Source organism: Drosophila willistoni, assembly GCF_018902025.1.
Source record: "Drosophila willistoni isolate 14030-0811.24 chromosome XL unlocalized genomic scaffold, UCI_dwil_1.1 Seg141, whole genome shotgun sequence".
Taxonomy (NCBI): domain Eukaryota; kingdom Metazoa; phylum Arthropoda; class Insecta; order Diptera; family Drosophilidae; genus Drosophila; species Drosophila willistoni.
The window spans coordinates 8,413,125-8,439,890 of record NW_025814052.1 but is presented as its reverse complement, the minus strand read 5'-3'; the positions used below and the strand labels follow the sequence as shown (position 1 = coordinate 8,439,890).

At 37.9% G+C, this 26,766-nt stretch overlaps 1 protein-coding gene across 1 annotated transcript in view; it reads left to right on the top strand.

Moving 5' to 3' along the window:
* Positions 1-26,766, top strand: part of LOC6648799 (homeobox protein B-H1) — a 43,388-nt gene that overhangs the window by 6,443 nt on the left and 10,179 nt on the right. Inside the window, exons 2-3 of the mRNA XM_047011268.1 lie at positions 1,200-1,253; positions 11,062-11,282. Coding sequence (XP_046867224.1) covers positions 1,200-1,253; positions 11,062-11,282 — 275 coding nt within the window. The remainder of the gene's footprint in view (positions 1-1,199; positions 1,254-11,061; positions 11,283-26,766) is intronic.

Here is a 26,766-nt window from a genome sequence, read left to right as displayed (position 1 = left end):
GGCTTCGCTTTACTGTCGATCTCTCTCTCTCTCCGTAATGATTAGAAACTGCCATTTCGATTCAATCGAATCGGTCTCTAGTGGACCGGCGACTGTATTGAACCCAGTTGAGATAGAGAATTTCACTAAACGTACTAAATAAGTTCGTTGTATGACCCATATCAGCTATTGTTTAGTTATAATCAGTTTATAAATACTTCGTCACTTGCATATTTTATGCATTGTGTTGTTGTTGTTGGCCTCTGGCCCCTTTTGTTCTCAACTGTGACTGCGGCGAAACGCAATTCATGAAAGTTTTTCTTCTCAATATCAAATTTCAATACATGAATTCTTGGTAAAGCTTACGATGAACTGCTTTTCTGCCTACTGCCTACTGAAAGCTAATAAATGTAGTTTGATTGTCGTTCTCGACTCGAACTTCATCATCAACATCATCATCATCATCATCATCGTCGTCATCATCATTATGATCATGATCATGATGTTGTCGGCATATGTCGCCTATTTTAATTCATCCAATTCCAAGTCGAGCAGCATTTCAATGCGTCAGCATGGAAACAATTGAGGGAAATGCCAGGCAACTGGCTGGCAACCCCTTTTTCTCTTTTCTCGATTGCAGAAACAAAGCGATCCGAAAGAATTCGAGAACGAGAACCCGAAACCGAAACGAACGCCTTGAAACAATGAAACATCGACCAGAAATTAGCGCGGTTGTCTGTCAAATTTGATTTTGCTTTGATATGTCAATTGCCAGGCAAGTTGGCGGAGGGTCGGTCGGTCGGCGGAGGGTCGTTCGGTCGACGGAAGGGTGAGGCTCGTCAAGGCAGGGCAATAGCATCAACATCTCGTATCGTGTCGGGGTCGCCAATTTGCATTTCTCAACAATATTGTTCACACATGCAGTCCAACACGAATACACATGCAGACACACTCACACACACACACACACACACAGATGCATGCAAGTGTTATGTGATATATTGTACGGGCAATTCACGATGCTAGGAAGGAGCGCCTTATAATCGTGAGGTCAGCTTTCATCGTGATGGCTAATTAATTAGACGTTCCACCTGTCTATTGCCTCGTAAGACTTGAGGTTAATTCATCAATGATAGTTGCACCAATTAAAGTTATAAATAAATAACAATCAATTTAACAATTTCTGTATTTCTCTGTAACCTTTCTCATTTCATTTGCAGGTTTTCCGCAATTGAAAAACTTCGCCTCTGGTCCTGTGGGACCTTGTTTAGCTGGTAAGTCCTGTTGAGTGTTTTCTTTCGTTTATAGTTAAGTTGAAGTTTTAAGTTTTAAGCAAGAAGCCTAAAGGTAGGCAACAGATCCTGCCAAGGACTGCAATTCCTGCAACTAAAAAGCTTAGGCAACTGACCAAAAGCCAACTTGCAAGTCTTTTTCAGACACAGAGGGCAGCAGCAGCAGCAGCAGTTGCTCCCTCTCTTGCCCTCTTGGTGCTTCTTTTGTCTTTGTCTGCGCTAATTAATGGGCATTCCTCTCTGCTTCATTTCGAATTGTGTCTACATGTGGAGGCGTGGCAAAGAGAACAAAAAATGGGGGCAAAAGGTAAAGGGTTTCGGGTTTCATTTCGCACAGGCACATAAATTTTTCAAATTGCTAATAAAATAAACAATTTAGTTTGTGCCAACCGAAAGAAAAAACTCACCAACCACACACACACACACACACACACACACATGTGAGTTTTCATGTGCGTGTGTGTAAAAAGAGGCAAAGTCAAATAATGAAATTTTCATTTTCATTTTGTTGCATTCGCAACGGGCAATAAATATTTTCAACATACGCTTTTATACGCAATTTACACGCCTATACATCTACTTCTCCATCTACACCATCCTCAGGCAACCAAACACACACACACACATGTCCTTGTTTTTTTTTCCTTTCCTTTTTACATCGAGGACATGTGTTCTGGGCCCAACTTTCTGTATGTCTGTCTGTCCGTCTGTCTGTTCGTTCTGAGTGCTGAAAGGGTTAAAGCTCACATCCTCGTAACTTTGTCTAATCAGAAAAAGGAGCATGGACCAAGGCAAAGCAAATCGAAAAAGGGTTGCTACATGGGAATGAAATGGAATGGAATCAATAGGGAATGGAATGGGTTGAATTAGGAGAATGTTGAAACAAAGAGCCAATAAATTGAGTCCACACAAAGAACACGAAGAACAGAATGAAAAATGTTTTGGAAATTAACAAATTAGTTTGTGCAATTTGCAAAAAGTTTTTAATTAAATTTTCATTTTATTGGCTTTAGCCACATATTATTTCAATATCACGAAAGTCCTTGCAACTTGAAAACTTATATGGAGAATCCTTAAATGTTGAAGTTTTGTGGAGTTTGATCAGTATTTCAGATGAAACATAATCCTACTGTCTCGTAGGACAGACTCCTTGAAGGATCTATCTAATGTGTTGGCAATGGTGATTAGATAACTTAGATTTTCTACTCGATAAGGACACATATTGACAGAATATTAAATCATTTGAAGTCAATGGATCGATTCCACAGGTTGTTTGATTTTTTTTCTACCCTGTAGACCATCAACTGGTGCGATGTGAATTGCGATTGGTTCCACATTCACATGCTCACACTCACACACATGCATTTCAATTAAACCCAAAGGGTTGAGGAGCAAGGGAGACCAGCCGAGAACTGGCTGCATTCGTCATGGCCAGCAAATAAAACTTAGACACGCTCGAAACAGAAGAACAAAAACCTACAAGTCGAGCTGAAGGGAAAGGAAAGGATGTGAGTGCAAAACATAGAAGGCAAAAAAAGAAAACAAAAAAAATTGTATATATATACAAAAAAATGCCAATTAAAATCTTAGACCATGACAAGTGCAGCAAGAGACAAGTGCCACTCCCCCCTACGCCCTGCTACTGTGCTCCACTCTTTTGTTTAAAAGGCAAAATTGCCCTACTTGTCAGTCTTCTTGGGCTCTCGTTCTCTCATTTTGTGTTCCGCCATTCGCCTTGGCTTTTGTATAATCTCGTCTTGCAATCTCTCTTCTTTCTCTCTGTCTCTCTGTTAGCAAATGGCTCATAAGTGGCTACTACACCCACACCCCAGACCCACTCCCAGGCCCATTTCCACTGCCATTCCCATTTCTATATACATACATACCGCCTATCCTGCCATGTTGCTGCTGCTGTTGCTGCTGTTGAGTTTCTCCTCTAGAAGAATGCAGTCGTCGAGTGGATGCCGCTGCTGCTGTTGCTGCCACTATACAGAGAAAACCGGCGAGACTTAAGCAGGGCACTTCGTCGTCGGTCGAATACAGAATGGAAAAGAATGTGCTGCCAAGTGGCCAAGTTCGTGTTCCTTAGACCCAGTCAGAGATTAGAGCTTAGAAGGGGCCACTCAGCACTACAAAAACAACAGCAACAAAAGGGCAATTAACCATGACAACAACAACAACAACAACAACAACAACGACTTGAAAAGAAACTTGTCAATCTTTTCATTACATCAAATTCATCAGCAATTGGCTAAAAATTGCATCAAGCCATAATCTACATACACACATTTTAGAAGCTAAGTTTAAAGCTTATTTTATGGACATTTAATATACTTTAAAGACTTTTCTTTTAAATGAAAGCCTAACGAGTTTTATATACATAAATTAAATTAATGAGTCATAGGTAGGCTCCATTTGTTGCTACATACATATGTTCAGATAAGATGCACATTTTGTTTTTTAGGTCCAAAAATGAATAGACATTGGAATTACTTGAAATGGATTAAATTTCGTTGCAACACATTTGTGTTCCCTAATGATGTTGAAATGTTGCCTAGTCCGCAGTGATTTCTGCACAATCCAATGAAAAGATAAATTGATATCTTTTTGGTTGGATAAAATAATAAACTTTTTGCAATGCTATAGACATTTTTTATATTTCCTGAGATCAATTTACTTAGCCATACATTTTCATAATTTGCAACTTTGTTTACTTTTTTATACCCTTTCTAAAGGGTAGCAAAGTAGCAAAGGTTTCTATTAAATGAAGTGAAATAGTAAGTATTCAGTAAATGCCAAGTACAAGTCGGATTTCAGAGTCCTAAGTTCTCTGTGCTGTGAGAGGCCAATGACTCACAAATCACAAATGCAAGGCGCATCTCTATTTGTTTTCGAAAATCAAATACTTTGTTCAATAAACTCATTCATACGAGTAGAGAGAGTCAAACCTTTCAAAAACCAAATCACTCATTTGAGCTTTTGACTGAATTGATGCAATGGTCTACTAGATCCATTTGTATTTATATGTTTGATGAACACAAGTCGAGCTTATATACCCAGATCAGACTGATTCGATTTATTCATATGCTCTATTTCAAAATTTAAACAATATCGAACATATATATCATATAACTTTCAAATTCATTCCAACTGCAACTCGAAATTTTACTGGAGTTTTTGCAATTTTAGATAAGCCTAGAAAATGGAAGGGTATTATGTACATTTTGTTAAAAAAAAAGTTCAGTTTTCTGGTTTTCATAATTTGTTTTTATTTAGAAGTTTCCGTTAGTATTTTGCTTAGCAAATTTGTAGGTCGAGGCGAAAGCAAGTCAGAGAAAGAGAGAGAGGGACAGAGAGAGGTGCCTCTCACTGCTTCCGTATTATTTCCTGTACTTCGTTACCGCACTCAGCAATCTTTCCACTCTTCCTCTGCTCTCCTTTTGCTCTCTGCATATGCTAAAAACGAAAAAGTGAAAGAGCAAAAAGTTTAGTGCAAAATTTGTTGTTGTTGTCGTTGTTGCTGCTGGTGCAAAACGCTTTTGCACTTAAAGTTCGTTGGGTTAGCCAGCTGCACGTTGTTCCAACCCATTCCCCACCTTCTTTGCCTTCCCCCCCAGCTTCAGCTTCAGCTTCTTCTTCGTTCGTTCGTTCGTTCGTTCGTTGAAGCGGAAAGGTGGCCTGAAACAATGGAAAGAGCTGCACTGAAGACCAAGAAGAAGAGAAGGCGTTGTGGGGTAACAGCAATCACGTTAACCAACTTTAACACAAAGCTGGCTAAAATGCTAGAGACCATCATCAGAACCACCAGTCACCAGGTAACAATGGCCAAAAGAACATGATGATGGTGCTGATGATGATGACAAAGTCACATGGCTGGCAAACAGCAAGCAAGGAATCTAATTAACAATTTTCCATTGAGTGCGCAAATTACAGCCAACAGGCAAAATATGGCTAAGAGGGAAAGACAGAGAGAGAGAGAGAGAGAGAGCTGGAGAGGGGGAGATGTTATTAAGGCGACTTGTGGCAAAATATGAAAACGGCATTGTGATCTTTAATCCATATCCGGTTGATATGGGAAGTTCCCTCACTTTTGCCCCACCCTTCCCTTTCGTTCGAAATAAACGAAATAATAATCACTTTCTAACAATAATCAATCGATTTGAAGCATGTGAATTAATTTCAACTACGTTCAACAGATTTTCAATTATATTATTTAACTTGGTTAGTAATAATTGCAAATATTAAGTGACAATTAATGAAACCATGATGACATTTGAAATTCAATTCAAATTCAAAGTTAAAACGTTTAACCTTTAGAAATCGTGTCACGATTTCATCTCTAAAACGGAAACCTTCTCAAAATCTCTAACTGGCAATGCTTTGTCAATGTTTTTTGTTTGATTTCTCAAGCAAATAATTCAATTTAATTTCTAATTAGTACAAACAAACATGAAAATTTGTAAGCAAAAATTGCAAATAACGAAATCCCTCTGGCATACAAATGTATGAGCGAGAGAGATAGAGAGACTTAATGTGTGTGAGAGAGAGAGAAACAGGCAGAGAGTTGGAGCCACCCACCCACGCACACACACACACACACACATGCATAAAAACGCAGCCACTTTGACGCTAATGCAAATTGCAAATGCCTCTCAACGATGTTGTTGTTGTTGCTGCTGTTGCTGCTGCTGCTGCTCTGCTGCAGTTGACGACGCTGTTGACGTCGCATTGCGTTGCCAACAACTCAGCCACTTTATTAGCGTATTTTGCCAGGCAACTGTTTATGCGACACACATGCATACATATGCATAGAGCATTAGTGGGAGAGAAAGCAAGCAAGAAAAAGAGAGACAGAGAGAGAGGAGAAATGAGAGTGAGACACACACACACACATAAGCCATGAATTAGTCATTTTGTTGGTTACTTGATGCATGGGAGCCATAGAGATTAGGCGAGGGGCACACGGGCAGAGTGGAGCGGAGGGGAGGCGAGGTGACGTTGACGGTCGGTGGAGGTCGGCCAACAAAAATGGCGAGCTTACAAAAATGAAAGGAGAAGGAAGAAGATGAAAAACAAAAAAAAAACAAGGAGCGACAACATTTTTTATGCGCTTTTGAGCAAATTAGATTTCCTAATTAAATTTTCTAGTGAAATGCGCATAAATTTCATAAAATCCCCCAAGAGCCAGAGCCAGAGCCAGAGAAGAGAAGGCGAGGGGACGACGACCAGGACGACGGGGCAGAGAAAGCCATAGCTTGCTTACAGCCAAAAGAAACGCACACAGAGAGAGGGGCCAAGGGAGACGCCTGTGTGTAGGTAAAGCGTAGACAAGTAATGACTACACACTGCCAGTGTTGGGTAACACTAGTTCATTCATTCCCCTAAACCATTAAGTTGTTTTCATTAACATTTTGTAGTTCTTAAGCTACTTGCTTTATGCTTCGATTTTCGCATAATCGATAGAAATGAGTGGAAAATGTTTAGGAATCGATTACACTAGCATCAGAGAAAAGAGAAGTCCAAACCGTTGAGGATAAACTGAAAAGTGAAGAAAGTATATATTCTGTTCGATAAAGGACACAAGTTCTTATTGTTCGTTCATTCATGAACACTGGTGACTACGCGGGGGGTGTTGGGAGACGGGAGGGAGACTATAGACGGGACGCTTGTCCACAACCCAGCTCTCTCTCTCTCTCTTGTCGCTTTTCATTTCTTTCTCCTGTCTCTGTCTATGTGGAATTTTGTGCTGACGTCGTTGCTTGACGCTCGTCTCGTCCTTTTTCGTGGCCTTCTTTATATCCAGCTTTCTCCATCAGCCCTTGCTCTCGCCTTTGCCGTTAACGTCGTCGTCTGCTTAAAGTAATTAACTAAGAAAATTTTAATTGCTAATATGTTCTGATGCATGTGCGTATGTGTGTGTGTGTGTGTGTGTGTGTGTGTTGGCATTCTACATTGCCGAGAGAAACTTTCAATAAAACTCTCTGCAAATTCACACATCTGTATATGTAGGTGTATGCTTTTGTGTGTGTGTGTGTGTGAGCTCATTAAAAGTGTCAACAACAAAAGAAAAAAGTTCCATTGCCTACTTTTGTGAGCATGGGTTAAACTAACTAATTTTTTGTGTATAATTGAAAAGAAGAAGAATATTGTAAAAGCAAAAAACCATATGAAAATTTGTAAGTGCGCATCAATCTTAATTAACTGGTAATTAAATTAAAATTAAAAACAACATAAATTTTGTAAATTAAAATCCAATAATAAGACTGGGCTTAGAATGTACTATAAAGACAAATTGAATTTGAATAGCAACTAACTAAACACACTTGCAGCACACACACACAGCTAAAAGGAATATAATAAGCTATGATAAATCACATGATTTAATGCTCTATTCACTTTTGTAGTAAAACAAACAGAGAAACCTAATCAACTTTTTAAAGTGCCATTTAATCAATATAAATACAAACTAATATAACTAACAAGTAAATTAATTTAGGTAAATTACACTTGCCGCTTATTTGGGCAAAATACAATCAATCTTACTCTTAATTTTCCTTCGCAAGTTGAAAAAATAATAAAAAAAAATTAAAATGTAGATAAGATTTCAAAATTAGTTCTCAACACATTTTCGATGTGACCCACAGATTGAACCCTCCCAGTCGGAAACGACACATCATATGTATGTATATATATATATCGGCGCTGAAGCGCGACTTTAAGTGGTCTGTTATTTTAAATATTTAATAATTGTATCTAGTTTCCCCCACTTCCCTTCTTGGTTTTCAGTTTTCAGTCTTTTTTGTTTTGTTTTGTTATTTTTGGGGTTGTCACTTATCATCTTGGGTTCCAAGGAAAACCCCACTTGACATGATGCGATGGGAAAAAGTGAAAGCGGCTCATGAAGGAGTTTTGGTTTTTTTCTTTTTTGGTAATGAGGATGAGACAAATTGAAGGCGGCAATGGAAACGAAGGTGGAGAATGATGACAGCCGGCAGTAGCAACGTTGACAGACTCAAAACAAAATTTCGAATTAAACGTACATATGTATGAAGACGAAGGATGAACATGAGACTTGACTAAGCTAAATCGCCACTTAGCAGCAGGTCGAGGGTATCTGAAGATGAGTTTTAGGCCCCAGAAAAATAAGCACGAAGAAATAAACCAAAGTAGGCCTTTTTCATTCGTTGGTTCGTTTGCTTGTTGTTGAATTGTGGCTCAAGCATCCCGGAAAATACAACAAATCAAGCAAAAAATGAATAAAACACGAAAAATACAACCAAAAAACAAAAAAAAGTACCTACATTTGAGAGCGTGAAGCCATCACCAAGACTTTTGGGAAAGTACACAAACAAAACCGCTGTGAGTCAGTGTAAAAGTACGAGTACTATGTCTACTATATACTACTAACTACATACATACATAGATCTCTCACCGCATGTTTTTGTATGTACAAGAGAGAAAACCCAATTCGCATTGAAATTCGATATGAAAAATTAAGTAGAAGCATATTGTGAGTGCCGGTTGCCCGTTTGTCCCCCTTCTTTTTCTCTTTGCCCTGCTTCCTTGTCGAGTTGTTCAAGTGAAGCGCTGACGGCTCGTCTTCGTCTTCGTCCTCGTCATCATCATCATCAGCATCATCCGTAGAGTGTGTATTATTATTATGTACATATGTATGTATGTGTGTGTTTGTGTGTGTGTGTGTGTGTTGTTGTGGTTGGAGACGTTACCGACTTGATTTCCACTAAATATGCGTGAAAAATATCTTCAAACAACACAAAAAAAAGAAAGATATTCAAGTGGAAATTTCAATGTCCGTCTGTATCTCTCTGTGTGTGTGTGTGTGTGTGTCCGTGTGAAATGAAGGCGATTTTTGGCATCTTCAATTACAGCAAATACTGAAAACACATATCAAAGGCAATTCCAGTAAATTTGAACAAAAACTCCAGGTGATGCTGGATATTTTATTTTAATTAGTGCCATCAGACAATAGCAAGCCAGTAAATGCAGTTCAATTGCAAAAGATCTCAGCTTCGGTTTTTCATTTAATATATGTTTATTGGGGAAATCAACACAAATAAGAATCTTTGATTTCCTCAAGTGAAATAAATATGAAGAATAATTGATAATAATTGATTTTTGACTTACGTTAGTCGAAAGCAATTCCAAGCGTCTTTGAACTTGCTGTTCTCAATTCTGAGTGAAATGTAAATCATTTTCGTTTTTAAAGCTTAATTCAAAACATTCTTATTTCACCATATTTAACTCATAGGGTTGCCAACCTTTATAATTATTTAGTTAGGGATTATTTTGGTCTCGGAGTTCCAATCCTGACAAAAAAAAAACCGCAGGTTTCATTTGTAAGTAAGTTTTCATCTACATAATTTGATTCTAATTCTAATTAAATTTGTACACAATTTGAAACATATATTTTAAATCGAAATTATTTGTCGGTAATTGGCAACCATAAAACCACTGAGATCAGGTCAATTCCACTTTGATTGATCGCTGTCGTAACTTGTTCTCATTAAGTTTTATGATTCCCCTGCCTAAAATAATTCCTGTAAATTAATGATTGAAACGAAAATGTCACCTAATACTTAGAATTGTTCTCAACATATTACAGATTAGTAGCAAAGCATTTAAAAGCCATAATTTTTATGAATTTATAAAAAAAACGTTCACTGACTAAAAAGGCAAACGGTTCGAAACCGACTAATTTGGCTGGGAATCAAAAGCGAGAACTGGTCTGAAATCCGATTGCGACTCAAAACACGAAAAAGAGCCACAAAATCTTTTGGTCCTGAATATATAACAATATTAGACATTTATGAAACGCTTTTGTTTTATTTTATTTATAAAAAAACGTTCACTGACTAAAAAGGCAAACGGTTCGAAACCGACTAATTTGGCTGGGAATCAAAAGCGAGAACTGGTCTGAAATCCGATTGCGACTCAAAACACGAAAAAGAGGCCACAAAATCTTTAGGTCCTGAATATATAACAATATTAGACATTTATGAAACGCTTTTGTTTTATTTGAAACATACAACTTATATTTTATGAAATTTAAAATTTTTGAGAGTTTTGACATAAAAATAATATGTTTAAATTTGTTAATAGAACAAAAACCAAACATTTATTTCAAATGTTATTGTTATAAATAAATGTTATAAACTTCAAAAGCGATGTTTTTATTGAGATTTTTCTATTATAATATATTACATAGTAAATTATAATTATAAATGAACCGATTTCTATTCGATTTATGTAATATTATGGTAAGCAAATATAGTTCGGCCGCAACATCAGTTTGAAAAGTAAGAGAAATTTTTATCAATCAGTTTTTAAAATCGATAGGAATCCTGTTTAACTTTTTTTTAATTTTTTGCAATTGTTGATCAACTGAGATATAATGTTACGTATCTTAATTATCGCTTTTCTAAGGTAATTGGATTCTTCTATAAATATTTTTAGAAACTTTCCTGAATTTTTATGCATTTTGAATCCTTCAATAGAATATAAAAATTGGAATATGAAACAATTAACGAACGTGGATAAGGGTTTCGCATATCAAGTAATATCAACATACTTCAGTTATCCATTCCGTCCGTTCGAAAAAGTAATAATCGCATAATTGAATATATAATTTAATTAAACATTTCAAATACTAAATTTTATGGATTTACAGCATTAAAAAGAGAAAGGATAAATGGAAAACTATTTGACCTATTCTAGTTAGTGACTAACTCTGTCCACGCTTTACTGATATTTCATTTTATTTGATTTATAGGCTCATTGACACCAAAAGATTTTGGCATGGACAGCCTTAATGGCTTCGGAATGGGAACCAATAGTAAAAAGAAAAAAAAGAAACGTCGCCATAGCCGCACAATATTCACCAGCTATCAGCTGGAGAAGCTCGAGGAGGCCTTCAAGGAAGCCCATTATCCAGATGTCTATGCACGTGAGATGCTGTCATTGAAGACGGAACTGCCCGAAGATCGTATACAGGTGAGTGAGTCATCCTCGTGACCGAATGGATTTGTGAATGAATCGAGTGGTAAAGGAGGTAATTCGATATGATGCTTTTGTGCCTTCTTCATTTAAATGGGCTTAACAAACTAATTACATCCGCCGCAAAACAAAACGAAAAAACCTAACAAAAAATGAAAACAAAACCTTCTCTGATAGACGATAAGCTTTTGTGGCCGAGGTGTTTGCTGTTGGCAAAACACACACAAGGCTACAACGGATCTAGAGAGAGAGGAAGGGTTTGTTGGAATTTTGCATTTCCTTGATGATTGTTTGGATTTTTGTACTTTTGATTTTTCACACCTTCGTTTCATAATTCTTTTTGTATGCAACTGCTGCATATAACACGTTTCCATGCTCTGCGAAAAAATTCCGCAATTGAAATCCCTTCTGGCTGTTTTGCTTCTTCTTCTGGGCCCCCTGCTCTCGTGCCCGTGGACATGGACATAGCGAAAGGAGCACAAAAACAGAAGAAGGAGAAGATGAAATTTTCAGCTACGTTTGCGAATTTATAATTAAGCATTTTAATGGCCGTTATTGTTCTAGTCAAACGTTAGTGAGTGAGTGAGTGAGTGAGTGAGTGAGAGTGAGTAAGTGAGTGACTGGGTTGATGTTGGGTGAGTCCCATGAGAGGAAGCGGGACAGAGTTTCTGTATATCTCTATGCTTCTGTGTGTGTGTGTGTGTGCAATTTTATCGAGTGAACTTGAACGCCGGCAAATTGCCACCCTTAAAAACATTTCCTCTTCCTCTGTCTCTCTCTCTCTCTCTCTCTCTTACTCTTGTTCGCGATGTCCCCCACATTTTCTAGCCCTCTCTCACTTGAATTATTCCTCCCTTTCTCTCTCGCTCTCACACCCTCTCTCTGACCCTCCTTTTCTCTCGCGGTTTGATTAGCAAAACGATGAAGAAGAAAAAAAGGCATAAATTTGAGTAATTATGGCGCGGTTCTTTTCCTATCGAGTGCCCTACTCACAGCTCTCCGTCTCAGATTAGTAAGCATCCTTCCCCCAACCGCCCTCTCCGCCGGCCCTCTCCTTTTGTTCGTATGAGCCAGGCACAGGAGCTAATAGCAGGGTGCCTTAAGTGCCTACGGCCACTCAAGAAGACTGAATTTGCAATTTCATATTGAGACCGAAATTGAATTTCAATCGGTTTATGGTAATCGTCAGATCGTAAACAATCGATGTGTGAAATTTATGATATCGATTCTGCATATCTATGTACATATGCAGGTATCAGATATCAGTTATTAATCGATCAATTCATTGGCAAAACCGAAACGAACTGCTAATTAAAATCGCTTTATTTTTGACTGAACGTTTGACTAAACTGTATGGCTATTAAGCACTTGCTAAGAACCTTCACCACGAGTCCCTCTTCACTCTTATAGTCCCCTCTTTTCAGCCCTATTGGCTTTGCCAGGCTTTCAGCGATGATGCCAACTTGCCTCGAACATACATACTTGTACTTGTAAATGAAATTGAATTTCGAGTGTGTAAAATTTTCCAATTATAGACTTTACGACCGCACACACACGCATACGCATACAGATATATATTTGCCTTTATACACACGCACACACACACACACACACACTTATATGTGGAAACATCCTTACACATAGAGGACCCATTCCAAGTGGCTTTTGGCTTCGTTTCCCTTCGTTTGTACGATGAAACGTTGCTAAAAGCGAGTCCAATTAGTAGCATTACTACTAACACTTCAATTTCTGGCCAAGAGACAAGCTTTCGCCTCTTCTCTCATGCTCTCCCTGCCTCTCTCTCTCTCTCTGTCTGTCGCTCACTCTTTCTCTAGAAAGGCAATAGTTACCAGGAAGGAGAAGAAGTAGAAGAAGCAGAACAACTAACTTCAGGCAATGGCACCAAAAGTACGGCCATTTTGTGTGTGTGTGTGTGTGTGTGTGTGTGTAAATAGACGACGAGAGAAAGAAAGAGACAGAGAGAGCAGTAGACGACAGTGGGGGTTGAAGTAGTGTTTGTGTATGGGTTGGGGTCGGGGGGAATTGGCGGATTTGGCTTTGGGGTTCATTGGGGTCTTACCAAAACTTGGGTAGCTGGTGCTTGGAGATCCTTGGCGTAAATTTGCATTTAACGTTGTTTGCGGTACCCACAAATAGTCTTCTTCTACTCTGACTCACTGACTTCTAGAACACACGCACACGCACACTCACACACACACACGCTCACAGTTAGTCACAGTGAGGCAACTCAACAGTTAAAAACAACCGCAAAATACTCTTAAAGACTGCATAACCACAAAACGATGCAATAGTAGAACGACTCCGACTTTATTTCCACATACAGACACACACACACACTATTGTGTCTACAGAGGCGGAGTAGAGTAGAAGAAGAAGAGTATTAGGTCAGCTATAAGATGACTTGAAAATAATATTAGAACTTATATTAAGTGGGTTTCCATATCAGAAAATCTTATTTACTTATCCAATTTCCTAGTCGAATAAATAAAGAAGATAGTAAGAAGAAGAAGAAGTATTGAAAAATTTCTGATTTGGAATCGGAACATTTTTGAGAATGTTTTACAATTGTGACCTAAAATATTCCTGTGTTCCTACATTTAAATTCAATAATTTTGAATAATTTGATATAATATATTTGATAACATTTGAGAGGTTCATAAACCTCTTGGTCCCCCCTGGGGGAATATTTTAGTATGGAAATGGATTTAGAGAAAAGCTTTAGAAATTTTGCTTTTGATGGCGCCCAAAAACTAACACAACACACACATACACACACACACACACACACATGCATACCCAGTCACTTTCCCTGTTGGTGTTGTTGCTGCTGTCGTCGTCAGTTTTCGAATGCGTTGCATATTTTCAGGCACTTAAGCTATTTTCCATGAAATGCGCACAACACACTCACACACACACACACACACAAACACTAGAGTTAAAAAAGAGAAAAGAATGGGCGGTGGGAGAGAGAGCAGATTACCCTAGGTTCTACCGCAACCAGCAATACCCTCTTTGCCCTTCTACACACAGACACACACACACACACACACATAGACAAACCCAAACCAACTGCGGTCTTTGGGTTGCTTTTTGGCTTAAACCAACAACATCAACACAAAAAAAAAAAAAAACGGAAACACCAAAAACGAAAGGATATAGAGAGGTCTCCCAGAAAGGGAGAGACGGAGAGAGAAAGAGAGATAGAGAGAGTGGGAAAAAACGTAGTTCGTATTGATTTTAATTGAAAAATTGTTAATTTTCCATGCCAGTAACAGCAAAGGCAGCCACGCCCACATTTACACATACCATACACTCAGTCGCCTGTGTGGTTGTGTGTTTGTGTGTGTGTGTGTGTGTGAGCCTTCAGTCGACAACGTTTTGTCGTTCTCGGTCTCGTCGTTCAGCCCCCTTGTGAACTGAACTTTTTGTGTTGCCAATTTTGCATTTGTGTGCTTTTGCATATGCATGTATAGGTGTACCTTCCTTCTCTCTCTCCCCCTCCTTGTGTGAGTGTATGTGTGTGTGTGTGTGAGCTACTGTGTTTTTGTGTCTGGGTAATTACATACTTCTAGATGAATAATTTGCCACAACCGACCACCCCAATAAGACAAAAGGATTTCATTTTTCCAACACAATTGACACCAAAAAAAGGATTCGAAATCGAAATTGTGGCTGGCCAAAAATACAGTTAGGTCTATATACATTTAGTTGTAGTCTCTACTATGCTTCTAGATTACTGATAATGTTATTAAACAAAAGTGTTTCATTAGAAAGGGCAACAAAATCGATATTTTATCACCCCTCCTCTGGTCAAAAAATTTATTTATAAAAGTGATTTTCGAATGGGGCACTTTTTCAGTTTAAGGAGCAACCATTGCGAAGATTTGTTAGTTGGGCTTAAAAACAGCAAAATAAAAAGTAAACAATTATTCAAAATATCGATATATGGGGGGGGGGGGGTTGTCCAGACGCCCCAAACTCTTCACCCTGGATCCGTCCATGACCTGTGTAATTAGTCTATTTCACTAATTTCACAAGAAGGTTCAAAATAAGTTGGATACATCTCCCATGGACAATATAAACTAAGTATAATGAATATATGTAAATAGGTATTTGATTTTACTTAAATATTCATGAAATTTTTTCTAAACAGTTTTTCTTACTTGAATATCTCTTTCGTCACTTTTTTTTCTACTCAGTCAATCAAATGGTTATCCAGACAAACAATGTTGGCAATCTTTTGTATCTGGGATAAGGTTTATAGGGAATTTAATTTAGTGATTCTTATTTCTGTCGAAGATTTTCCCTTTTTGTTCTCTTTGATGCAGAACCTCTCCAGATCATACAACTAATTTGAAAACGAAGTCTCATGGTTAGCATAAGAATTCCAGCTTCTCAGATTTTGTTGCTGGAGTGGATTGTGGCAACCTACAAGTTCTACGAAACTAATTTACTCAAGTGCCCAAAGACTCGAAACACTACTCAACAATGGCCGTTGTGTCGATCTGTGTGGGGAGATGAAGCTGAAGATCGGCCAAAGATCGGCTCTGAATGAAGTCCGTTCACGATGCTTGAAGAAAAAACCAAAAAAAAAAAGTTGGTCAAAATGTGCAAGCGTCATCGGCATCGGCAGCAGCAGCTTTTGGTCGGTTTGCAGCGATTGGCAGCCCTGGGAACCAAACAAAAAAGGAAAAAAATACGAAACGATGAAAAAAAGAACAACAAAATGTTTGTAGACTTGTGGCAGACACAACGACTACGACTCGCCGCTGATGCTGCCACTTGACGCAATGCCGTCTGCAGTGTTTCTGCGTCTTCTTCGTCCAACGCTGGCGATCATGTTACCTTCCATCCATCCGTCCATCCATCCATCCATCCATCCATCTATACATCCATCCGACCAAATAACCAAGCAGCCGTTCTACCCGATTGTCGAACTTCTTCATTTTGTTGCTGGGAACGAACGAACGGTAATGGGTGGAGAAGGGGTTGACTGGAGTACCAATTCGTTTAAAATGGTATCAGTTCTAAGAAAAATATTATTTTTTTATAATTTCTGGAGTGCGTTAATCTGTTGAAGGGGTTTCTTCGACTCGACTCGACTCGACTCGAGTAGAGTAGAGCAGAGCCAAGTCGATCGTTGTGCATAATCACGACTCCCTCTCCCCCAAACACATTTCATAGCCTTTTCTTATGAGTGAAACCAGACGGACACCCAGTTTCCAGTTCTCAATCCACAGTGTTCCCAGTGTTCTCTCTGGTCTCTTCTGTTCCATTGCTTCTTCTGTTGCTGGTGTTGACGTTTAAGAAAAAAGAACTCCAACCGAAAAAAACAACAAAAAAAATGGAACGTCAATTTCAAGAGTTTTTCCTGGTAATAATTAGTAGCTGAGGTGGGCATTTAAATGCTCCTCATTCTTCTCTTTCATTTTCCTCACTCCCCATCATTATCTCCCTCACACACACACAGGCACTCCCTATATCTGTCTCTGTCTACATATTTTCTGCGTATTTTGTGTATAAAAATAAGTATACAAAACAGCTAAATAATAATAATGCCATATAATTGCATTTTAAGTAGTTGCTGACTGCCTGCCACACTCGTACCAAGGCCCCCGGCCCAATCCCTGCCCCCGGCCCTTAGCGAGGGGGCTCGGAGCAAGAGTATTGTGTTACCTCCAGAAAGAAAGCAAGTGTCAACCCTACCATGCCATACCCTCTCCCCCTGTTCACTCTACTGACTGCTTCTTAATAGACATCACATACTTATATGTGTATGAATATGAGCGAGAGAAGGGGAAGAAGTCGAAGTGAATTTTAATTTTCAACACTTGAAAATTCTGGGAAAAACAGCGCAAAACGGAAATGCAATGCGGCAAGTGGGTGGCTCTTGGGTTAACCAAAAAAGAAAAAAAAAATTGAGACGAGCCAAAAAATAAAAAAAAAAATTGAGATACTCTTTTCATGTTTGAGATACATCTGTGAGAATAATTCAAAAGAAATTTTTACTAACAGTTTGCAAAAAATATTTATTATTCTAGTTGTTTTAGTTAGAAAATCGGGTTCGATAATAAAATTTATCTCTGATTTTAGCAATTAAATCGTCATAATCTTTGAAGGTCTCAAATTTTAAACTTATGTACGAGCAAACATAAGAGTGTACCTAGTAGAATGTTTTATCTGGTTGTAATTCTCAACTGGTTTTTGCATTGAAGTAGTGACATTGCATTGGAATTCTAGTTCACCTATGTTAAAGGTCCCCCCAAAAATAAAGTAGTAAGAAATTTACAGTTTATAGTCCTAAAACAATCAAAAATTTCATATATATCAAAACACAATTCTGTGTGAGATTTGCAAGACAAAATTCTATGGAATAAAAGTTTTTTCATTGTTTACCAATAAAATAAAGTGAAAAATGTCAGAGATTACAGAAATGAAGGACAAAATTTTGTTATTTTTGAATAATGAATTATATAAGAAAATCGAAATGGGTTAATAGATTATTATTATTTACTTGCAAAACTTTAAAAACTTTTGTTGCTTTTAACCTTTTGGATTTTGTGGAATATATGAAAACCTTGGGTTAATCTGTTAATCAAGTGTTTTCCCACTTCCCCAGGCATTTTTTGCTCCTCATCATTGTTCACTTGGCCACGGCCTTGTTTCGGGACCCTCATCTACGTTTCTCAAGTGGCCGCCGTTTCAATTGTTGAGCCTTAAGATTGAGATTTTTTCATCGTTGCCTTGCGGTTGAGAAATTAAGTATAACTCATTATCGCAATCAAGAAATCCTTTTTTATCTCCTCGTTTATATTTTGGTGGTGCCACACTTGACAAACACCAAGAAAAAATTGGAAGAATTGTGTGTGTGTGTGTGTGTGTGTGTGTGCCTGTTGCACACCAATTTTCTACTCAAAACTTATGACAGCCAATTCGAGAGAACGAAAAAAGAACGAAAATTAAATATAAAGGGGGAGAGGTGTAAGAGGATTGAAGCTTCAGCTGCTAGTCCATGACTTATCAGTTTTTTTTCTCTCTCAATATATAAAGCTATATCTGAAAGGTATAAAGGTGTGTGTGTGTGTGTGTGTGTGTGTGTGTGTACTGCAGCGCATCGCAGTTACCGGTCTGACCGAGCGACCGCCCTGGGTCTACGTCGCTTAGACTTGTTGAAATCAACATCAAACCTTTAATTTGATGATTCTGCAAATAATTTTGTGTTGTCGACGTACATACAAAAATATGTGTATATATATACAAAACATATATGTATATATCTGGACTTGGATTCAGACTCGGAACTTCAACTCTGTTGACTTTTCCGCACAGCCGAGGCGTGAAAATATAATAACACATTTTTGTTTTTAATTATATTTTTCTCTCCCCATCTCTTTCCCCATGGCATTTCTATCTCTTTCTGTGTCTCTTTGACTGACTTTATAAATGCAAAAGTGAAAGGTTTTTGTTTATTTGGGTTTTTTTTTTTTTTGTGTGCAAAAAATTAACCAAAATTTTTCATCGTTGTTAGCGAAATTACACTGATCATCTAGGCAATTTGCCATCAATTACCTAGAGAGCTAGTCATTGTCGTCTGACTCATGGGCCAGGTCTGAAAACAGAGCTCTTTGTCCCATTGTGCCTCACTCTTTGGAGTCAATTCAGTTGTGAATCGCTGCCACATTGAGTTGAATGCACTCTGAAGACGAGGCAACCTTATATGGAGGTTCTTCAATCAATCTAGAAAAACTTTCTTAACTCTTTCGAAGCATACAAAACAATTTTATATTCCACATCAAATCTGATTTAAAATATGTATGTATTAAGCTAACTGGCTTGAGATTATTTCCTGCAAAAACAAGTGAATCCAATATGTCTTTTAAGTCCTTAATCCTTACAAACCAATTGTTTTTTTTTATCATTTCGTTAAAGCTAATCTTCGCTGGCTTTGAGCATTTCTTCATTTTAATGGCAGTCAATATTTGTTTAACCTAGACAGGAAATCTATTGGAAATGAAAATAATAATCATAATAATAACGAAATATTTCGAAAAGTGACTAATTTTCCATGTATAAACACTTTTCATTGCTCACACAATCCGAAGAGAGCAACAACACACACACACACACACACACACACACAAACAGAGAGTGGTATTTATGGTGTGTGGGAGCTTTGAAATGAAGCAAAGTGAAGTGTATTGAATTATGAGTTCGGGTTATTTACCTCCAACTAACCAGCCTCTTCCCACTCACCCCCACTTCCCCTCTCTGGCTCGATCACAAAGCAATTGAATCCAATCCAATCTCTAGGCAAAAGATCAATGATAATGTTTATTGAGTAAATATAACACATTCCGTTTGAATTGTCATGCGATAATTACGCTTTTCAAAATTCGATAATAGGCCTCATTCAGGTTTTTTTTTTTTGTATTCCTCAGATTGCCAGCTTCCTTATGTGAACTCGAATTTGAAATTGAATTTTTGTTAAAAGATGATGATGACAGCAATTCAAAAGTGGTCAAGGGGATCGAAGGCTTGTTAATCTTTGGGTCCCTCCTAATTGTTTGATGAGTTTTGAGTTCATTTCTTTGGTTTTTGATTAATTATCCATACCAATTGAGTTGAGAGAAAACGATAATGATGCCATACGCCGATCGTTGAAAATGAAATCGAATAAATTCACACAAACTTTGTTACTGTAAGAATTGTCAAAATCGAAAACGAGATTGATATTGAAATCTTCATTCGTAAACTTTGAGTTTAAGGAATCTCAGAATCAGAATCTCTTAAAAACCAAGTCGAAAAGTAGTTGTAGTCAATAATTTATGAAAATAGAAACATACTCACAAATATCGGCGATAGTTCTATAGCCGATTCGAGTGTCTTACACAGGGGTAACACATCGCCGTGTTTGTGTCTATACTGGCAACTCATCCCGCCACCATTCAATGTTTTACAATGTACCTCAAGCCTTAAGTGCTTAACAAGCTACTTTCCCACTTCAATTCGAATGTAGTAAAGCAAAAAAAAAAAAGGTAGCCAAATGACAATGAACCGCGCTTTGTGTTATACAAATGAATGGACAGTGCTCATTTTCTGCGCTAATAAGTCTACCACAAATGACAATGTACCCGAGCCATTAGCAATTATATCCAGAGGGAAAAAGAAACACCAAACCAAACGTAAATCCATCTAAGGTCACGTTTTGGCACTGTGGGTGGGAAAAAAAATGATGAGGGAATAATATTCACCAGAAAATCCCCACTCGAAATAAACAACAAACAAAACACAGCAAATTAATAATAAAGCACATAAACTTCTCCCGGTTCAACCCACCACCCAAAGGTCCTTCTGTGTTAGTTTGTTTCATATCAGCCAAAGGATGATTGCGACAATGTGGCTGCACTTACACGTGTCATCATCATCATCATCATCAGCAGCAGCAGCAGCAGCAGGAGTAGCTTGGGATCGACATCATCAGTAACTTGTTACGCACTTGCCCAACATCCCCCATCCTGGCCTTCAGAAAGAACCATCAACCCTCAACGGGCTCACTATAGACCAAGGGAACGTGGGCTTCGTTACAATGTTAACATTGACTTTTACATGTGTTGCGTTCTGTTAAACACTCGTTTATACCTTTATCAAGGGCGATGAATAGCTATCTGGATTGATGTGCCGCCAATTTATAGACATTTATGGCGAAATCAGATAATAATGGTTTACTTACTAGACCAAATGAAACAAAACATACTGAATTACTATTTCTTGGCTTCAAATTATTAAACTAAATGCAACCAACAAATGGGCGACTTATTTTCTTCTATTCGAATAGCTTACTTTGTTTTTAACTATAGTAAATAAATATCTTTTGTTAGGTATAAAACATGAATGAATAAATCAATTTTCACAATTTCCTAATTTAATTAATTAATTAATTTAATAAAAAGAAGATATTAAAACTCATGAGTAAACATGCTCATTAAAATTATTCTTCTTTTAGCTCACTCACTTCATTTGTTCATTTGTTCACTAGATCATTTGTTGGGACTTTCTTTGACTTACTCCTGTTTAGTTCGTGGTCCTGAATCCGTTTACAGAGACGGGATTAGGTATAAGTATATTCGACTTTATTTACCTGGTTCTAATTGTAAGTCTTATTATTTTGTATATATATTAAATGTTAGTCGACCTTCTAGATTTCCCATTTTTTTAAAACAATGAATATATCCCAGAACAAGTTAGTCAGTGAACAAGTGAGACAGTAAAGAAATGAGCGAGTGAATAAGGAGTTAGTGAGTGACTCTTGGATTGTATTCCTGTTTAGTCTTACACTTACCTTTTTAAAGGACGAACAATCACCAAAATATGTAATAAAAAGTTTTTATTGTTATTTCTTAATCGCATAATATGAATTATAGTGTTGTTTAGAGATAATTCCCAGGTATTCATATTATAAGACTTTCTTGAGATTCCAAAGGGCACAGCAAAATAAGCCTTATCACCTGTTTAGGTGGACACTGCGAAGTATAAATGACTGATAAAACTGGTTTCTGAATATTAAAGTCCCTAAAAATGAATGTATTCTTCTCCTTAATCGTATAGTATTGAGTTGGCCCTTACAAGGCTGTACGATATCTAAACTCTTTGACCTTTAAGTGATCAAAATGCCAACATTTGTATACCCTTGCAAAAAGGGTATATTAATTTTGGTCAGAAGTGTGAAACGCATAGAAGGAAGCATTTTCGACTATATAAAGTATATATATTCTTGATCAGCATGACGAGACGAGTTCATATAGACATGTCCGTTCGTCCGTCTGTCCGTCCGCCTGGATCAACGCAAACTCCTCCTAGACCGTTAGAGCTACAGTTGAAATTTTGCATGTAGGCTTGTATATACTGCAGGGGTTGTATATCTTGGATTCAGCCGGATCGGATCACTATATCACATAGCTCCCATACAAACGCCAAAGTCACGAACAGTGACTTTTCTTAATAACTTCGTTATTTTCTGAGCTATTGTCGTAAAACTTAATATTGGTAAGTTTATTACACAGATAAACGACAATGCCAAATTTGATCAAGATCGCGTGTCTTTATCATACAGCTCCCATAGGAATGATCCGTCGAAAACAGTGACTTTTGTCAATAACTTCGTTTATGCTAAACTAAGATGGTAGGTAGGCCGTTCTTGCGTTAAAAGGTTTTTCCACTTTTACAGCTACTGGTGAGGAAAGAGTAACAAAAAACTTGCAAGGGTATACAAACTTTGATGCGGTCGAAGTTAGCCCCGGCTCTCTGGTTATTTTTAATTACTTTTTTGGAAAAGTTGCCTAACATTTGTTATTTTATCTTTATTATTACTACAAAACAATCCTAATTTTTGTAATTTATTTTTTGGTGTAAATTAGAGCAATCGGTATAAAAGGTCAAACGTTAACTGCGAAACTCTTTGAAAAGAAAGTAAAAGGTATCTCTTTAAGCTTTAATAAGCATTTTGATCTTAACCTTGAACTCATTTTCTCTCTGGTTTTCTCTTTCTGCCATTTCACGCTCTGTTAACAAAATTTCCGTTTGGCCATAAGTCCATTTGTTAGAAAAACACATACCAAATGCTAAAATTTGACATTTTCATTGTTTTGACGGAAAAGGGTTGCGAAGAACCAACTGGCCGCGGACTCCTTGGGCAGGATAAAGGATGGGGGAGGGGCAGAAACACAAAAATTAGGTGTGGCATCGGCTTTTGCCACCGATTATGCAATTAGTTTAAATAGTTTTCCGCCTTTCTGCTTGTTTTGTCCCTGACTTTGATAGATGGTTAGAGACAATTTCGTGGTGATTGATGAGGTTTGTCCAGTCAAAAAATCTTCTTTCTAGAGAGAAGCATGTGGGGATGGGGATGGAAGCTGTTAACCTCCCTTTTATCTATTTGTGAGTGTGTGTGTGTGTGTGTGTATGTTTTTTCTTTAAAACTAATCCACACTTTCATCTGGCATATTTTTCCAATTATAATCAAGTCCAAATAGAAGCTAAAGTAAAATCCGCCAATACAATTGACATTATAAATCGCATTTCACGCTAATTTGCAACAACAAGTGCCCTCTGCGACTCGAAATGTGATGGAGGAGGGCCAAAACATTGCTCTTAACAAAAGCAACAAAAGCGTCTTTGGCTTTGAGTGTTTTTCGAAAATTTTTCACTGTGAAAATAATTTACAATTACGCTTCCTGATGGTGTCCCAAGAGACGGTCTCAAAATAAAAAAGAAACCAACCACGGCGAGGCCAAAAGCGATCTGGGGGAAAATTAATTTTATAGATTAGAAAACATTCATTCATTCATTCATTCATTCATTCATTCAGTCGCATTCATAGTCGGAAGAGAGGGGCTTGGGTAATGTCGTGTGCCCACGCCTTGGGGGCGCAATGAGCCTTGTCATTCCCAATGTGAACCTGAACTTGAACCAGCCTTGGTCTGGTTCGCACCTGGGCGGGATTCATTCTGTTGCAATGTCTCCCTGTCTTTAGTCCCGACTCTTCACAATTATTGAAAGAATTGTCAGCAAATTATGGTTTTATAATGGTCTCACAGCTGGAGTCGATACTCTACTGGCTGGAGTAAGTTAACTTGCCAACTTGATCCACGAAAGCTGTGAAAGAGAGGAAAAAATAAATAAGTAAAATAAAAGTTGTGCACTTTTATACACACGTATACGTACGTACACGAACTGTGTTGCAATTTTGGAGGCGTGGCGCCACGCGGCGTCGCCTGGTATACTGAATTCGTTGCGTGCATTTGACACTTCAATTGGTAACGAAACACGTAGTCAGCGACAAAAAAAAAAAAAGAGAAAAAAAGACATGAAAAAATTAGGTAAGAAATGAATAATAGTAAATATCGAAATACTCTTTATAATAAGGATATAAATTCAAAAATATATTTTTGTAAATGCAAAGAGATTTAATTAGCCGCAATGAAAATGCTTGAAATACTTTAAAGGACTTTCTTTGAAAAATGCAGCCACACTTTTTTTTTGTGTTTTGTTTGCAGTATTTGAAAAGGCAGCCACATTATTTAAGCTACATCATTTGAATAAAATTTAGATTGAAGTGTTATCTTATTAGAGCAAAAAGTGTATCAAAAATGTGTCTCAACGTTGCCAAATGTTGCCGCAAAGAGACGGGAATTTTGGGGTACCTGCAGTTTCGTATACACGCAAATCAGACAATTTGTATCCAGCGGTGAATATAATTGAAAAATGATTGGTTTACCATTAATGAAAATGATGATGACAACGACAACAGCAACACCGACAGCAACAACAACAACAACAACAACGGCAACAACAAGTGTGTCAAAGGCAGTGACATTGATTGTGAGTTGCCGTTGTTATTACAACGTGACTGCTGTCAAACGCAGTTTGGGCACCTGCGAAGGCTTCTTCATCTGCAAAAACCATCTTCCACGCACCATCAAGAGGTAAAATGAGACAACTTCAACATTTTGTGGTCACTTATTTATATTCTAGCCGAGCTAAGTATGATTGATCAATTGAATTAGTGTTTACAATGAGGAAAATATCGCTGAATAAAATCCAATCCAACAGAAATGGCAATATGCGAAAGGATTCGAATTTTTTGGTCAACTAATTGTAAATCCTTAGCTCAAGTTACACACGGAATATTTTCCCACAACTTTCCAAGGACTTTAAGTCGTTCCCCTCGTTCCCGTGTTCGTGGCCAACAGATTTACAACCACCCGCCCACTCATTTACTCAGTCGCTTAGTTTCTCGTAATCTGTGTCATTTGGCTGGGCTCCTCAAGCCAAGAATTCACTTCTGCCCCGGCATAGCATCACGTCCAGCAAGGAATTCCTATTTGCGCCTAGCTTAAACGAAAGACGGGAAGAGAAGGAAAGGAACTCGAAGCATTATTGGCGTTTAGGACTTATTAACATTAAATCGCTTTCCCCCAAAGCCAAAGGGACGAAAAAGCACAAGACTTAAACAGCTTCAGCCAACAAAGAGTGAGAGAGAGATAGAGAGAGAGAGAGAGAGGGAGGGAGGAAGAGTGAGCTAAGGAAATTGGAAATTCTTTCGTTAATTCTAATAAGATTATTAGTTTCCCAACTCTCTTCATCGTTTCTCATCTCACCCTTGGTCGCTTTGGTACTTTGTGGCTTGTGTATTTTGACACCTTCAGATCAAGGTCTAAATAATCAGAATTTCAGATGTTTGCGGTTGTAACCAGGGGTTACTTTGCGGTCGATTCATGGGAACTATCTATTTGGGAAAAAAAGAATTGTTAATAAGGGTTGAGATGCTCTAAATCCAATAAGCATAAGTATCTGTGTGTGTGTGTGTGTGTGTGTGTGTATGCCTGGATCCCTAGAGAGGCTAGCCAAGTGCCAAATGAATGAAATTAGCGAGCGTTAATCATAAACAAACTGAGGTTACAATGACACACACACACACACACACACACACACACACATACACCCAGCTAGCCAGCCCGAAAGGGGGCTGAAGGTCTTAGCAACCCCTTACATGCCATGTTTTTACACACCATTTGCCCAAGTAGTGCGTGATTCATCCAACACACAAAACAAAGAATAATAACAAATTGCAACAGTTCTCACATCGAGACCAAATGAGTCTCCTTCTCTTTTTGGGGGGCTCCTGCTGCGAGGACACGCGTCTCAGAGCAGACGTTCGTGTGCACTTGCCAATTTGATGATAACTACTCAAACCATAAAAAGATAGAGAAAGGGAGAGAGAGAGAGAGAGACAGAGATGGACGACAAATCTCCAAGCCAACTTCTGTCAAGCTGTGTGATGCAAAGGAACCCATTGCCATTATTTCAACATGCATCCAAAAATGAGTTATAGCTAAAGGACTTTGCTTAAAAACATTACTAAAATTAAACGATTCGAGGTCAGGTTCATAAATTGTAGACAAAATATTAACAGGTTATGTCACAAACTAAAGAAAAAGAAAAAAGAGTTCAACTAATTTAAAACCCACTTGAAATTTACCTGTTAAAAATGTCTTTTGTTTCAGTAGATTTTTGCACTTCTTCTCATTTACAACTCGGCATTTTCGGTATGGACTCATATTTCAGATACCCGAACCCCCTTCTCGAGCCAAGAAACAACTGTACAGTCTCCTCTTTTATGTCCAGTGCTGGCAGAATAAATAATATTTACCTTACACACAGATGGACAAGTCCATTTCGAAAATTTACTCGCACGGCTAAGCTCGGACAAAAGATCAGGCAGAGGAATGCAACTGAAACTGAAACTGCAGCAGCCTCTTTCGATGGCAATAATTAAAATATTGGTAACCAATCAAAGATTTTCAATGGTTAAGTCTGCCTGGCCATATTGATGAGGTTGTGATGAAGGATCGTATGCAGGATGAAGGGCTCCTGGGTAGGCAGGAGCAATATTTGTTCATTC